This window comes from Ranitomeya variabilis, chromosome 7 (assembly GCF_051348905.1).
Source record: "Ranitomeya variabilis isolate aRanVar5 chromosome 7, aRanVar5.hap1, whole genome shotgun sequence".
NCBI classification, from domain to species: Eukaryota; Metazoa; Chordata; class Amphibia; order Anura; family Dendrobatidae; genus Ranitomeya; species Ranitomeya variabilis.
Genome location: NC_135238.1, coordinates 25,519,558 through 25,535,189, shown reverse-complemented (window position 1 = coordinate 25,535,189; position 15,632 = coordinate 25,519,558). Strand labels below are relative to the sequence as shown.

General features: G+C 40.6%; 1 protein-coding gene across 3 annotated transcripts in view; it reads left to right on the top strand.

Moving 5' to 3' along the window:
- Positions 1–14,589, top strand: part of SRL (sarcalumenin) — a 33,648-nt gene extending 19,059 nt beyond the window's left edge. The window contains exons 2-8 of one of the 3 annotated variants that reach the window (XM_077274607.1): positions 4,292–5,611; positions 6,595–6,696; positions 7,421–7,516; positions 9,885–9,920; positions 10,939–11,055; positions 11,148–11,381; positions 11,459–14,589. In XM_077274607.1, coding sequence (XP_077130722.1) covers positions 4,292–5,611; positions 6,595–6,696; positions 7,421–7,516; positions 9,885–9,920; positions 10,939–11,055; positions 11,148–11,381; positions 11,459–12,264 — 2,711 coding nt within the window. In that variant the 3' untranslated portion in view covers positions 12,265–14,589. The remainder of the gene's footprint in view (positions 1–4,291; positions 5,612–6,594; positions 6,697–7,420; positions 7,517–9,884; positions 9,921–10,938; positions 11,056–11,147; positions 11,382–11,458) is intronic. The other 2 variants (XM_077274608.1, XM_077274609.1) reach the window with 2 other exon arrangements.
- The last annotated feature ends 1,043 nt before the right edge of the window (positions 14,590–15,632 follow it).

The window sequence follows — 15,632 nt, the reverse complement described above, 5'->3', positions numbered from 1 at the left end:
GGGCTCTATCAGCAGAACAGTTAACCCCTTGGCTCTAAAAGACAAGGACACCCCACCCCCATAAACCATTAGAGAAAAGTCATCCAAATCCACCAATCTTCTAATATGTAAGGGGGTCTCCCAACGCTCCACAGACAGATTAAGTTGGGGGAAAAGTACAATTTCAACATTTCTATTGCTCTCCCAGGACGTAACCCACTGCCAAAGGTTTCTTATGATCCTCTTCCAATTGAAGACTTGGCCAATAATTAAGGTATAAGAACTTTTTTAAGACCCCAATTTACATTAGACAAACTTCGATATTGGCGAATCTTCAAAAGTCTAATGTATGGAGGTCTCCAAACTCTCCCCCGAAAGATGATGTCGGGGGAGAGAAGGATCGCTCAAGTCCAATTTCCAACAGCCAATACTATCGTCCTCCGAAAACTGTGACAGTGGCTCAATGAGAACACAGGAGCCCCTCTCCCGAGCGATGGGCTCCTGTGTACGAGGGGATGGTAGGAATAGCTGCCGGCCGAATGATCAGCCAACAGATATCCATTCTGAATGGGGGGCTTTAGGATCTCCCCAAACATTGGCTACATTATAGGCTTGTAGTCTCCCATCCCTTCTTCAAGTCTGGTAATTAAAGAGATTGTTCAGTACTAACATATTGATGAATATGCCATAAGTGGGGGTCCGACACTTAGGACTTGCCATCGACCAGAGTTATCTACTCCGTCAAAATGTTATATGGAAAAAAAATTGTAAAAAATACATTTAACTCATAAACCACAATTAAATAATAGGTCGTTTTCTGATGATACATTCCCTTTAAGATTCCATAGTAATGACTACTGACATAAGAAATTCAAAAGTTGTCCATGTTCATTTGGCTGAAGAACAGGTTCAGCACCCGACCCGACCCGACCCGCTCATTGTCCATCAGCTCGTGTCACCATTAATGATGGTGCATGATGCACCTGCGCCATACACTTGATAACTGCAGCTTCAAGCCAAGCTGAAACTAGAAAAGCCCTTTGCCGGCGGCATAGGAACAGTGCGGTCCAGTCCTTACATTTTATTTTCATGGAAAGGTAAAAGGATTCTAAATGGTTCCACTAAATTGAATGTATATCAGTGTAAGGATCTATGGAGATCATAGTGTGTGCAGTGGGATCCCAGCTGGGGGGAGTTCTGGTTGTTACTACATCTAGAAGGGTAGAAATATGTGAGACAGACAGGGGCGTAACTACAACAGGTGCAGGGGTTGCAATCGCACCCGGGCCCTGGAGCCTAGGGGGCCCGAAAAGTCCCTTTGGCCTATAGAAAAAGACTATTGCTATTCAAGATTCAAAATATTTGGGGGCCCCGTTGGAGCTTTCGTATTGGGACCCATGAGTTTCAAGTTACACCACTGGAGATAGACAATTTGAGTACATGTCTTTGCCACCTGGCACATGAAACAGAATATCATGGTGTTTTTTCACAGCTTTTTATTTTAGATAAACAGATATCAATAGGTAATAGATCGATTGATAAATAGATAATTCATATTATTAGATAGATAATAGATTGATATATAAATAGATAGATGGATAATAGATAGATAGATGATAGATGGATAATAGATAGATATATAAATAGATAGATAGATAATAGATAGATAGATGGATAATAGATATATGAATAGATAGATAGATAATAGATAGATGGATAATAGATATATGAATAGATAGATAGATAATAGATAGATGGATAATAGATAGATATATAAATAGATAGATAGATAGATAGATAGATGGATAATAGATATATAAATAGATAGATAGATAATAGATAGATTATAGATAGATAATAGATAAATAGATGATAGATAGATAATAGATAGATGGATAATAGATAGATATATGAATAGATAGATGATAGATAATAGATAGATGATACAGTAGATAGATAATAGATAATAGATAGATATTAGATAGATAGATGATAGAGGTTAGATAGATAATAGATATTATCAGATTGGTAGTAACGTGCTCTGACTTGCATGAACCTATGGAAGCCTATAGGGTAATAAGGCGGCTGAATGATTGTGACATGCAATGATTGGAGACAATACTGATGGCTCAGGACCTGATCTGAAATAGCTGCATAGATGAATCTCACTGCTGTCCCCACGGAAATTCCTGGCACCTCGCACATTGCACACGGGGCAAACTCTGGACAACGTAGCACATTTCAGATGTATTTTTACCTCCGTAAAGGGCAGATACCTCTTTGCGAGTTTTTCTCACTGCTGTAGTCTAACTATGGTGAGGATATACAGCAATGGCTTCTGTTCTGTCTGCAATAATCAAATATTCCAAAGTAAAATCTACAACTAGAAAAACAATACTTTTTAATCTATATAACCCCCTCCCAAATCTCAGTGGGAACCAGCGATACACGGACCCATTATACACCAGCAGGGCTGCAGGCCGTGTGCTGGGACACCAAGCGTATGTTCCGCATTACTAGCATCTAACTTTCTTATATCTATCTAGCTCAATATAAAATAAATTTGATGTGACACCAGTGGTACAAATAGAAGGTACAGGCCTCAAGACAATTACCAAATGTCCATGAAATATCATCCAATAATTACTCATTGGTTGGTGATTATACTGGAGCTGCCAGCAGAGGATCTTGATGTTTTGCCCAGCTACGTTCAGCATGACAGAATCTTCCTCGGACAACCATTAATAACCTTATTGATAGCAGCCGAGGCTGTAAGTGCACTGGAATTCTCATGCTTCATACTCATTAAATCCAGATGTTTGGGGTATTTTATTTCCATTTTTTCAACATCATTTACATATCATTAACATGTCTGTCTGCCCTGTAGTTTCCATCATTCCTTCACTTTTCCTTCTTGGTTGTAGTTCAATGTCAAGTGTATCTATCTATCATCTATCTATCTATCTATCTATTATCTGTCTATTATCTATCTACTGTATCAATCTATCTATCTATTATCTATCTATTTATTATCTTCTATCATCTATCTATCTCTATTATCTATCTATCTGTCATCTATCTATTATCTATCTATCTATCTATCTATTTATCTATTATCTATCTATCATCTATCTATTATCTATCTATTTATCTATCATCTATCTATTTATCTATTTATCTATTATCTATCTATCATCTATCTATCTATTATCTATCTATTTATTATCTATCTATTATCTATCTATCATCTATCTATCTATCTATCTATCTATTATCTATCTATCTATTATCTATCTATCTATCTATCTATCTATCTATCATCTATCTATCATCTATCTATCATCTATTGTTATTCCTTCTAGAACCTTGTAAATCCATTTGTTGTTACCAGTCGGGGGCGTGTCCCTTCATTGTCTCATATTGCCCAATCAGCACTGACCATATTGAACTGTGCAGGAACACACCCCCTTGATAATAGTAACACCAGTTGTCAATTTGTTTGTAAATTTCTAGGGAGAATAACAGAGTAACGGCACAATGTAGAGTTAGGCTACTTTAACACTAGCGTCGGGCTCGGCCCGTCGCCGTGCGTCGGGCCGAGGTCACCGATGCTAGCGTTCTCTGCGCCGCACAATGGGGGCAGCAGATGCATTTTTCCAGCGCATCCGCTGCCCCATTGTGAGGTGTGGGGAAGTGCGTGGAGGTGGGGGCGGAGTTCCGGCCGCGCATGCGCGGTCTGAAAAAGCGGACCGTCGGGAGCAAAAAACGTTACATGTAACGTTTTTTGCTCCCGACGGTCCGCCACAGCACGGCGCAACCGTCGCACGACGGTTGCGACGTGTGTCAATGCGTCGCAAACGCGTCGCTAATGTTAGTCAATGCAGAAAAAACGCATCCTGCAAGCACTTTTGCAGGATGCGTTTTTTCGGCAAAACGACGCATTGCGACGTATTGCAGTTAACGCCAGTGTGAAAGTAGCCTTATAAGAAAATATGCAATAGAATTGTTATTTCATGGGAAATACAAATATTTATTAAAACAGATATGTCAGGAGAGTTGACAGGACCCCTTCAAGTGTCTCTACTGATCCACTAGTTTTTGCAAGCTTTGAAATTCCTAGCTCAGCCCCTTACATGAGATATGAGAAAGATAATCTGGTACAATTTATCAATATAGAGGATCCGAAAGATTAAGGTGAAGAGGGCTTGGCGAGATAACTCAATACCCGCCACTTTCCAGCTTTTATAATTGTATTACTATGACCCCCTGAACCCAGTGATCGGATGACACTGACTGATCGTCTTCTGTTTAGAATTTCAAGTCTCTTCCCCTGATGTCTCCGAGGATGTTGGACCCCTTGCTGATGGACAGACAGGAGCAGTGGACACCAGCTTGGATGACAAGTCTCTTTATGTGGACCATGTTCATCGAGAGAAAAATCTTCTATTCTCCTACAATGAAGGCCTTGAGGCAGAAACACATGAAATAAAGCAACAGGATTGTGGACTGACTGGGGAGAGGCAAGAAAAGCAAAATATTACTCCAGGCACATCTCTCTGTGATCCTGTTGAGATAGAAGAAGATGGAGGAAAGGAACATGATGTTGAAGAAGGCCAAGATGCGACCATGGATAAAGAACCTGAACAAGTAGTTATTGATGATGTTGAAAACGAGGGCATCATTCAAGAGGTTGTTCCAGAGACTGAGAATGAAGCAGCAGAAGACTTTCCTGGAACAGCAGTAGAAAGCAGACCTATTGAAACCAAGTTATTTCTTGAAGTCAAGGAAGAAACAGATGGAGGATCAGAAGATGGTGTCACGGATGTAGCAGAAGAAGAGAATACTGAAAAATTAGATACAGAAGAAGAAGAACACGACGAATTACATGATAACAGTGGCTTACATGAGCCAGAAGAAGAGCAAGAACTAGCAGTAGAACCAAAGTTGGATGCCAAGACCGATGCAAATGTGGGAGATTCTTCTGAAGATGAAGAAGAGGTTGGAGAACCAGAAGTAGATGCTGAGACTGATGTAAATGGAGATGGTTCTTTAAATGAAGAACATGAAGAGGATGAAGAGCCAGAGGTAGTTGCTGGGACTGATAAAAATGAAGAACAGCACGAAGAGGATGAAGAACCAGGGGTAGATGCAGAGTCTGATGGAAATGGGGGTGCGTCTTTGGAAGAAGAGGAAGAAGAATCTGAAGACCAAGAGGTAGATGCTGAAACTGACAAAAATGAGGCTGATTCTTCTAAAGGACAACAATACGAGGAAGAAGAACTAGAGGAAGAGGCTGAGACTCACGTGAATGAAGGAGAACTTTTAGAAGAAGAGCCAGAAGATGCTGAAGAATCACAGATAGATGCTGATGGTGTTATAAATAGAGGAGAACCTTCAGAAGAAAAGAAAGAAGATACAAATGTTGATGGGAACACAGAGACTCTATCAGAGGAAACAGAAGGAGAAATATCAAATACAGAAGTGAATATACAAGAAAAGGTTTCAGAAGACAAAGCAGAAGCTGGTGAATCAGAGACTGATGAGAAAAGATTTCTGGATGAAAATACAGAAACGTTATCTACTAAACAATCCGAGAAGCAAACTCCAAAGTCTGAATCAACAAGACTAAAAGGTAGACATTCCAATAATCTTACTGGACCTTCACCAGCAAATTACGTTTCTGAATCTTATCGCTCTTTTTACACATAAACCAGTTGAGCTTTTCCGATTCATTGCTTTTACTTTTAGATATCTAATTAAATTAACCTTTTAACAGTTGATCTGCTAAGGAACAGGGCAAGAAGTATTCTTGTAGGGACATGGTTCAAGGTGTGATTCTCCTGGGTCAAACTTTGACAACACAGAATAAAAAAAGATATCAAAGGGGCTTAGATACCTTCTTCTAAGGGGTCTTCTTTAAGAGATGTATGATCTATTCTAGTATTGGGTTCCATGTAGTACCAAAGCTTGTTGTTAACCTCGTGGACTCTTGAGGAACCTGACTTCACTGTGATATCAGACTTTAGGGTGGTCTGATCTTGAGAAGTTAATGGGGTATAGAATGTGGTGATTACGGTAAAGTTGATGCAGACATTCTGCTGCAAGTTCTCCAAAAACATCACTTGCAGTTCTCCTTAGAACTTTATGCGCGCTAATCACTGTCACCTCCTAGCTCAGTAATGGGACCATCTGTATTCACTGAAGACGGATTTTACCCATGAATTGAGTATTTTGAGAGTGAAAGATCAGTCCAGGAGGAGAAAGAAATGGGTTTCTCTAATAAGAAATATTACAAAGTTTCTTGTTTTCATGTGTATGACTGATTTATGAAAAACAATTATGCGACAGCTCCTATTTAAGGTCACACCACAGGATGGAGGTCTGGACCTAAACCTCCCCCTACTTGATGCCCTTGTCGCCTCTGCATGCCGCACCACCCGGGGCACATGCCCCAAGACTACCCCTAGACATACCCCTCTATGGCTATAAATTGCTTCCTGACAGCATTTCCTAATATGTACGGGTTCATGTAACCAAATGATATCCTCTGTCCTGCCTTATGTAGCGATTTCTGTTGACTTGATGACTTATTCACCATTCATTTCTTTCTTATAGATGACGTGGAAGAAGATGTGGAAGAATTCCCGAGAAGGGACCGGAGCCACATAGACAGCACCTTAAAGCTCACAGAAGAGAAACCGGCAGATGATTATTCAGGTAGCCACATATTTGTAATATTGGGCTACATTACACAGAGCAAAATCCAAGATCCAAAATATTGGGGTCTTTAATCTTTCTCTCGTTCTGACTGTGTATGCCCTAAAAAATGGGCCAAAAAACAATCCCCTTATAATATAAATTGGTCCTAAAAACAACATTCATCAGTGACCGGACTGTGAAATGAAGTGGTAGTTCGCTTTAAGGATCACCACACCATTCACATAGGGAAACTTTGGAATCCCAATTTTTGGATTCAGAGTTTTCCCAACAGTCATGCATTTAATATATGAAAAGAGCTGTATGATCACCCTTTCATTCACCGTCTGAGAGTGGTGGGCACATTTGCACATTTTTGCTCCCAAGGAGCTGTATGCTGATCAAAAAATATGATTAGTGGGGGTCTGGAAATTGGGACCCCCACCAATCCTAAGAATACGGCTCCTGTGCTAAATTAGTTCCCACGTTCCAGATAGTAAATTGTGCCACTCCTTGTACAAGACCACAATTCTCAGTAATGGTGGGTCACCCTTTCCATAAGGATTTTGGCCAAATACCCCAGGAGGAAGGGAGTAATGTCTATGCTCTCACTACCTAGTACATCAGTGGATGGTACCAACGAAGGCGAGGCTTCCCCATCATACAGCCCATAGCAACCTCTCAGCAGAAGCCCCATTACTTGCTTGTCCTCGCTTCTCACTGCTCTGTGTCTCCTCTTTTCCAGTGGCACTGCAGAGACTCAGGAAAATCTACCACTCTTCTATCAAACCCCTGGAACTGTCCTATAAATACAACGAGCTGAGACAGTATGAGATCACAGGTGAGCGGGGTGATAGGAGTGTGCCATGAATATCCCTGACAGGAGACAGATAGGAAGCACCAGGGTAAATGTAGGAACTCCAAAACAAGAGATCCAGGTGATCCTTTTGGGATCTATGAACCATCATTGAAAGCGGAACTCTAAGTTCTAGATTAATGGCTTCTATGATTGCAGCCATGGTCTCACAAGTACATCTTCAGCCTCTATCCCAAAGGTGTTATTTCTATCGTAATAGGGACATTGAAGGATCCATTCACATCTTAAAGGGGTTCTATCATTTGCTAAAAATACGTATTTCTTTTAACCTGGTGTAAATGCTGCTCTTCTCCTGAATCCGGCGATGTTTTTCTTTTGTTCCTGCTCCTCTCTGTTCCTGAGATATGGCCTCTTTTTCCTTTCATCTAAATCTAGTCTTCTGCGCTAAGTGGGCGTGGTCTCTAGCTTTTCTCTATGGGCGTCGTCTTGAAGGCCACGCCCAATTAGATAAAAGACTATTATTACATATAGGGAAAAGGAGGCCATATCTCAGGAATGGTAAGGCACAGCAACAAAAGGAAAACAACGCCGGATTCAGGAGAACAGCGGCATTTTCACCAGGTAAAAAGATGAGACATTTATGGGAAATGACAGGTTCTCTTTAAAGGGGTTATCTTAAGGTTTCTTTAACGGACACCTACATTTTGACCCCCTCAATCATATGCAATTAATACCATGCATATAAGTAAGTTTAATGGCTGATAGCTCATCAAATGGGTGAGTTATTAAAAGAAAACTCTGTTAGGGACCACTGAGTAGTAACTATGGTGTTAAATTTTTTCTGTTTTGGGGTATTCCTACCTCTGGGACCTCCACCTTGAGACTGTAGCTCCATCTTATACTTCTGTAAACGGAAAGGTGGCTGCGCATGCGCGACTCTCTCCATACACTTCAATTAAGAGTTTCAAAAACAGCAATGCAAGCGTGCACAACTATTTTCCAAAGTGAATAGAAAGAGACAGGCATGACAGACACCGTTCCACTTGCAAGGTTCCATTTTTAAGATAGGTGCAAGTCCAGAGAAGGGACCTACACCTACCAGGTATTTATGGCATATTTTATGGAACACCCCTTTAAATTTTTAATTTTACATACATTGATCAAACTAACAGTATATTGTGCTAAGAAACTGCACTGATTAATAGCGTCTAACCACATGCAATGACCCTCTATATATATATTGGGAAACAACTATGTACTACGTATCGGGGACTGTATATGGGGGAGGGGGATGTGGACAAATTTCATCAGCTACATAGTTATTCCCCCTACCAGAATGCTCAGAGAGAGAATAGGACTGCCCCTATAAGCACCTGGCACCCCAAATTTGCATGACTGCATGTTTCCATATTGCCCCTTGGATACTTAAAAGGGTTTTCCATGTTTGTGATATTGACGGCCCCATCGATCAGCTGCTTTCAGCGCCGGAGGCAGCAGAATGGCAGCGAAACAGCACAACCGTGTACACTGTGTAGTTGCCATTAGCGAGAAATGCAGTTTGGTTCCTATTCAAGTGAATAGCAGTTGAGCTGCATTTTTTTGGCAATGACCATTATATGGTATGCAGAGCTGTGCTGTTCTGGCTCCTCCGGACCACCCATCCTCATCTGAAATTGATGACCTATTCTAAAGATAGGCCATCGATACCCTAAACCTGAACAACCCCTTTAAATGCATATGATTGCATGTAACCAGTGGCATAGATATAGGGGGTGCAAAAGTAGCAGTCACTTCTGGGTCCTGGTGCCGTGGGACACCCAAAGGCCCCTCTGCTATGCAAGAACTGATGAAGAAGGTTACAAATTTTGGAATCTGACCCTTTTTAACTTTCTGAGAATCCATAGAGACATGTTAGAAGAACATAACATTGGTGTTTATCAGCAGAGACTCCTTACAAATTCCCAGAGCTGCTGAAGATCTCATTTAGACCTTATTTTTTTTAATATATCTTTAAAGTAATCTGAGCTCTTCTTTTTGCAAAGTTCTAAAAATCCCCTGCATAGAAGCAGATAAATGATACAAATTCTGACTTTCTGTTCCACCACTAGGGGGAGCTTTGGAGCTTCTTGCATACTGAGATGTACAAACTGTATGTAGTTAGCCCTTTAGCTCCCCCTAGTGGTGAAAAATACTTTAACACTAGTCAGAGACAAGTCCTATTGATTTTAAACTATATTTACTATGAGGATAAGGTTAATTAGTTTTTATTGCACTGGATGATAGCGCTGCACCGTGTCCTCCATGCCTCCCACTTGCATCTGCCATAGGGCCCAGCTTTCCCTTGTCTTGTGATTAAATGTTGACATTTCGTTTCCCTCCCATCTGCTAACAGCTTATCATGGACGTAGCCTTGCTGACTCGGCCGCAGGTGGGTAGAACTGCCTAAGGAGCCTGTGTCCTGCCTGGCCTTTTCAGCTTGCGTGTCTGCTTCCTATAACACAGGCCTGAATTCATCCCACCTGCATACTCATCCGCCAGCTTCTGACAAGCCGTGTAATGTATGACCGCCACACCACTAATACGCCACTAATATATTGCTTTATGCAGGTTGAAAATATTATGTACCGATGAATGGACATTATACAAGGAGAAGCAGGGCTCCATGATTGGATGGGGAGAATGGACCGTATTGGTCTGGCATTTGGAAAATTGTGTTGGAATACTAAAGTGCTTTGAAATGAATCTGTTCTGTGTCGACAAATCCCAAAACGCGTGGTGCAAGATGATCCGCTTTGAAAAAAAGGCAAAAACATAATTTTATGATACTCTGTCGGGAGACATTTATGCTATAAGTTTATGTATGTGGCCGCCCAGTGGTTGTAATGTGAACTGCAGTCAGCTTGGGGTATTGGTATAATCTATTGAATGTGTATTGTGATAAATATTTAATTTAACTTATATTATAATGCAGAAAATGTATTTTCATCCTCTCACATCTAATAGTTTTCAATAGAAACTCTGCAATACTTAATTTTGCCTGTGGTGGCGCTGTTGTGGGGGGAATTGCCATCTTCCGACCAGTTTCTTCTATATATTGCAGCTGATTGATGGGTGTTTAAGCTACAGGGTTTATCAAAAAAAGGATTTTTATGCTATAAAGTAATTGGCCAAAGTGGACAACCCCTTTAAGTCTATTTATTAACACTATATTGACCTCAACAGTGCAGTCAACAAACCTATCTGACTAGATAATCAGTTTTCAAAAACCTCTCGAGTATTTTAAAAAAATCTAATGCACATCTTTTCGCATCGGCTTTATTGGCTAATTACTCCCTCTTCTCCTTCTCTTCCGTCTCTTTGTCTTCCTAATCTTCTTCTTTTGTTCTTTATTTTGATGACAAAATCCATAATAAAAATTTAATGTAATTTTTTAATTATTATTATAGATGGAGAGATCACATCTAAACCAATGGTGTTGTTTTTGGGACCGTGGAGTGTTGGCAAGTCCACCATGATCAACTACCTCTTGGGGTTGGATGAAACCCCCCATCAATTGTATACAGGTAACGATGGAGTCATTTTCAGAACATACATACATTTTTCATGACGATCCTTCCATTATAAAGATTGTGCTCATCTTACTAACTCTTTGTAGGTGCTGAACCCACAACTTCTGAATTTACCGTCCTTATGCATGGTCCAAAGTTGAAGACCATTGAGGGCATCGTGATGGCAGCTGACAGCGCTCGTTCCTTCTCTCCGCTAGAGAAATTTGGGCAGAACTTTTTGGAGAAGTTGATTGGCATTGAGATTCCTCATAAACTTTTGGAAAGAGTAACATTTGTGGATACCCCTGGTATCATTGAGAACCGAAAACAACAAGAAAGAGGTATGTATGAGAAGAAGAAATCTCGAGGTGGCACCATAAATTCCCTTGAGCTTCATTGACTTAATTTTCCTTCTCAGGTTATCCATTCAATGATGTATGCCAATGGTTCATTGACCGAGCTGATCTCATTTTCGTTGTATTTGACCCAACCAAACTAGACGTGGGTCTGGAGTTGGAGATGCTCTTCAGGCAGCTGAAAGGACGCGAGTCTCAAATCCGCATCATCCTAAACAAGGCCGATAGCTTGGCCACCCAAGAACTTATGAGGGTATATGGTGCTCTTTTCTGGAGTTTGGCACCTCTTATCAATGTTACCGAGCCACCTAGAGTCTATGTTAGCTCTTTTTGGCCAGAAGACTATCATCCCGAAACACACAAAGAATTATTCCTTAAGGAAGAAATTTCCCTACTGGAAGATCTTACTCAAGTCATCGAGAACCGACTTGAAAACAAAATAGCCTTTATTCGTCAGCATGCTATCAGAGTCCGTATTCATGCATTGCTGGTTGACCGATACCTTCATACCTACAAGGACAAGATGACATTCTTTAGTGATGGAGAACTTGTATTCAAGGACATATTAGAAGATCCTGATAAATTTTTTATCTTCAAGTCCATCTTGGCTAAAACCAACGTCAGCAAATTTGATCTTCCCAACCGCGAGGCCTACAAAGATTTCTTTGGAGTAAACCCTATTACAAGCTTCAAGCTTCTGTCCCAACAATGCTCCTACATGGGTGGCTGCTTCCTGGAGAAGATCGAAAAGGCCATAACACATGAGCTTCCAGATCTCCTAGGTGGCATCAGTAAAAAACCTTCAGGCCTCAATTGTGATGTGACCGGTTGTGGAGAAGCACCAAAGAACCGTTATAAAAAACATTAACTTATCTCCAGCGTAACCCCCTTCTCATATTTAATTAAAAAAAAGTCAAATAAAAAAAACAGTATCAACGACGGAAAAAAAAGGTCTTACGACCTTTTGGTGATGGATGTTGCCTGTTTGGGAAACCTTTGCAGGCCATTCTACTTACAGTATGTTGTCAAGGTGTGTCACAGAGATGATGCTCAAAACAATCCTTCTGTTCTAGAGGGACTGGTGGTTACTCTGGTGCCGAAGGAAGGAATAATGTGCAAGACAGCTAATGGAGCCTTCCCAAATAGTTGTTTAGATTATTTTGAGATAATCTTGCAGAGAACTGCTCTTCCACCCTTATTCTAGCTCGTACTACGACGGTCCTTCTCTTCCCTTGGTCCAAGAGAAGAAGGAATGAGAAAACGAGTTAGGTCTACAAGGAATTTCAGTTCACTGCAACCTTCTCTGATGTATTGTGTGTAATGATAATCTGTCTTGTAATGTGGCAAGGTAGTAGCCATGTTACATCATGTCTTGGTCAATGAGGTACCTTATAGAGTCCACTTTCAAAGCCAAGACCATAGCGGTTGGACCATCAGTCCATTGTATGTGATATTGGTGGTAGTGCCAACTGGTCAACCCCATAAGAGCTACCAGCACTGGCTTAACCGAACCGTGGTCCCAAAGTGGACTTGACCATTAACGGAGAGGCTCAACCTATGTTAATTCTGTTACTATAGAATCCACCATGGTTAGATATTCCAAAACCTCATCCTCAGCTAAGTCACTTAAGGCAGACGAGACGTAGGGATCATGACGATGCGTTGGCCAATAATCTTCCGAAATATTGTATAATGTTACGTCGATCATGGTAAAATCTGAAATGACGGCAGGTACTTATTTTATACTGTCTTGAATATTCTTTGGAATATTTGCCACGGTTAGAAAAAAGTCTTTGGATTTTCCATTGTGTAGTATTTGATAGATGTTTTACTTTTACCCGTCCGGTTGGACATCAGTCCATGTGATATCTGTCAAGGATTCAATAAAACATGACGACGGTGTTGACTTGTTCGGATCTTCTCGGAAAGTCCGGTCTGTGTGATTCACTATGATATCTAACAAAAAAAAATCACCGAGAGGCAAACACGTTCGTCAGTAGATTTTGTGGTTGTCACCATCTGCTTCTGGTTATAGGTCGAACAGATACAGGTATTTTGTAGAACCAGCTCTGACAATCCAGATGTACCAGGAGTCACCTTTCTGGGGGGGAAAAATAAACATATAGATATGCAGAATTCCAGTGTGGAATACCAGGAGGCCCTAAACCAGAAAGAAGGGAAAACAGAAAGTGTAGATACGTTGGACCTGTCTTCAACGCAAGAAGCAGCCATTTTTGTGTGCTACACCCATCAGATAGGAACAAGAGGCTTCCTAAATATTACTTCTGGTTTACAGCCAGGAGGAAATGGTGGAGATATATGTAAGTGCTGGGAGCCAGTCGTCCACCTTTTTAAAGTATTCAGGCATCCAGTTGACCTCCTGTTATCAAGACCATCATCTTGGCACATGTATTAGGAAGTTTGATCTGCTGTACAGTACGCTGCCTCACTGTGGTACACAGACTTGTTTTGGTTTCTCCTTATAAGGCAGCAGGAAGTGAAACATAGAAAACAAAAAGGTAAATGAGCGGGAATGAGAAGTGTAATCTGTCGCGTAATGAAAAGTTAAGAGTATCTAAAACTTTTATTTATTTTTATCATTTTGTCCAATGTGGAAATTTATGACAATTTTACAAATCACTTTATTAGAGGATTTGTTCATTCTTGTAAAAAGAAAAATGACATAACTTAATAAATATTTGCCTTCCGTTGATATCAGAATGTACTCCTTCGGAGGACTGATGCTGGTGGTTAAAGGATCGGCAACTTTCACTGCCAACATCTGTACTCCAAATGACTAATATGAATGCAGAAAAAGGCATGAAAATAAACTGGGGAACAGCCGGGGTTTGGAAGCCATTTATTTTCTTTTTTTTTTTTTTTAACGAGAACAAAAACAAATTGTGATTTGCAAAGTTTCATAACTTTTTTGAAAGTTTCGTTACTCTTTGATATGTTGTATTAGATGAATCTCAGTACAGGCCTCCACGAAATGACCGTGTGCTGTTCACAGTTTCTGCTCTTAAGGGTATTCATGGAAAGTGGATGCATGTTTGCAGGAGGTGCCGCTTGGTCCAAGTAATGGAGTTGTTCCATTTTCTTTCCTCCCACAAACCCTCCTTTCAGTCTGTCGCTGGCGTCCTCCGGACGGACCTTCCTCTTGACGTACAATAAACATGTTTGTGCTTGTCAACCTCGGACTCTCTGTGATCTCCTTTTCTTATCGGACAATGCGGATTTTATACTCCTGAAAAATACACCGCGGGCGCTTCAAGTTTTTCGAAAGAAACTATCAATCAAATTGTAGCTGCGTTGTTCTAACAGAGTAATTTGGTAAAGGAAAAATATATATCTTTGTACCGTCTTAGCCAATAGATAGAAAAATATTACAATTTGAGAGTCCTCGGTGGTTGATACTGAAAAGACGGTAACAAATTGCAAGCTTTACTGAAAAGACCCGAGTAGTCTCGAAAGCTGTAATTCATCTTTTCAGTTGGCCATTAAAAAAGTATCAACCACTTAGGATTCTCAAATTGTAATTTTTTTTTAAGACTTGGTAATAAATCTACAAAAAGTTTGATACTTAAAAAAAAAAAAAAATAAGGACATAAATGATCCTTTATTTTTAAGGGAGAAAAAGCCAACGACAAAGGTCTCTGGCAGCAGCTTACTCCACTCTACCTCTTGGCTGAGCTGAGCATACATGTGTATGGGGGGATCATTAGGAATAACTGTGGACCACACTTGCGTCATTATTCATGGAAGATACTGAAGACACAGACTTGGGTTTTCCAAAATTTCCAAAGAGGAAAAGTCCTGTTTAACTTCTACCCACTGGGAAAACTTGAGGGCAGCTTTAGCAAATACAAGAGCTATCTCTGTGGTATGTATTACTCTTGGAAAAATAGTGTAAGGAGACTGATCGTAGAGAATCAAGATGGCTGACTCCATTATACACATGCATGCTCAGTTTGGCCGAGCATGCGCGTATTCTCCATCAAAGACAGGAGTTATTCACTGCCAGATTCCTCTCCGAGCAGAGATCGGGAGCTGTATTTCATCATGGTAGATCCTTCTTCGCCCCCATTATCGTCTGTCAGTAAAGAGTCAAGTGGCCCCCATACATATCAGATGGTCCGCAGGTCCTACACGGATCTAATGTGTATGGGCGCCTAAAGTTATGTCCTTTTGTCCCCTCAGCTAATTTGCATGTCTGAGCAAACACTGTGATTGGCT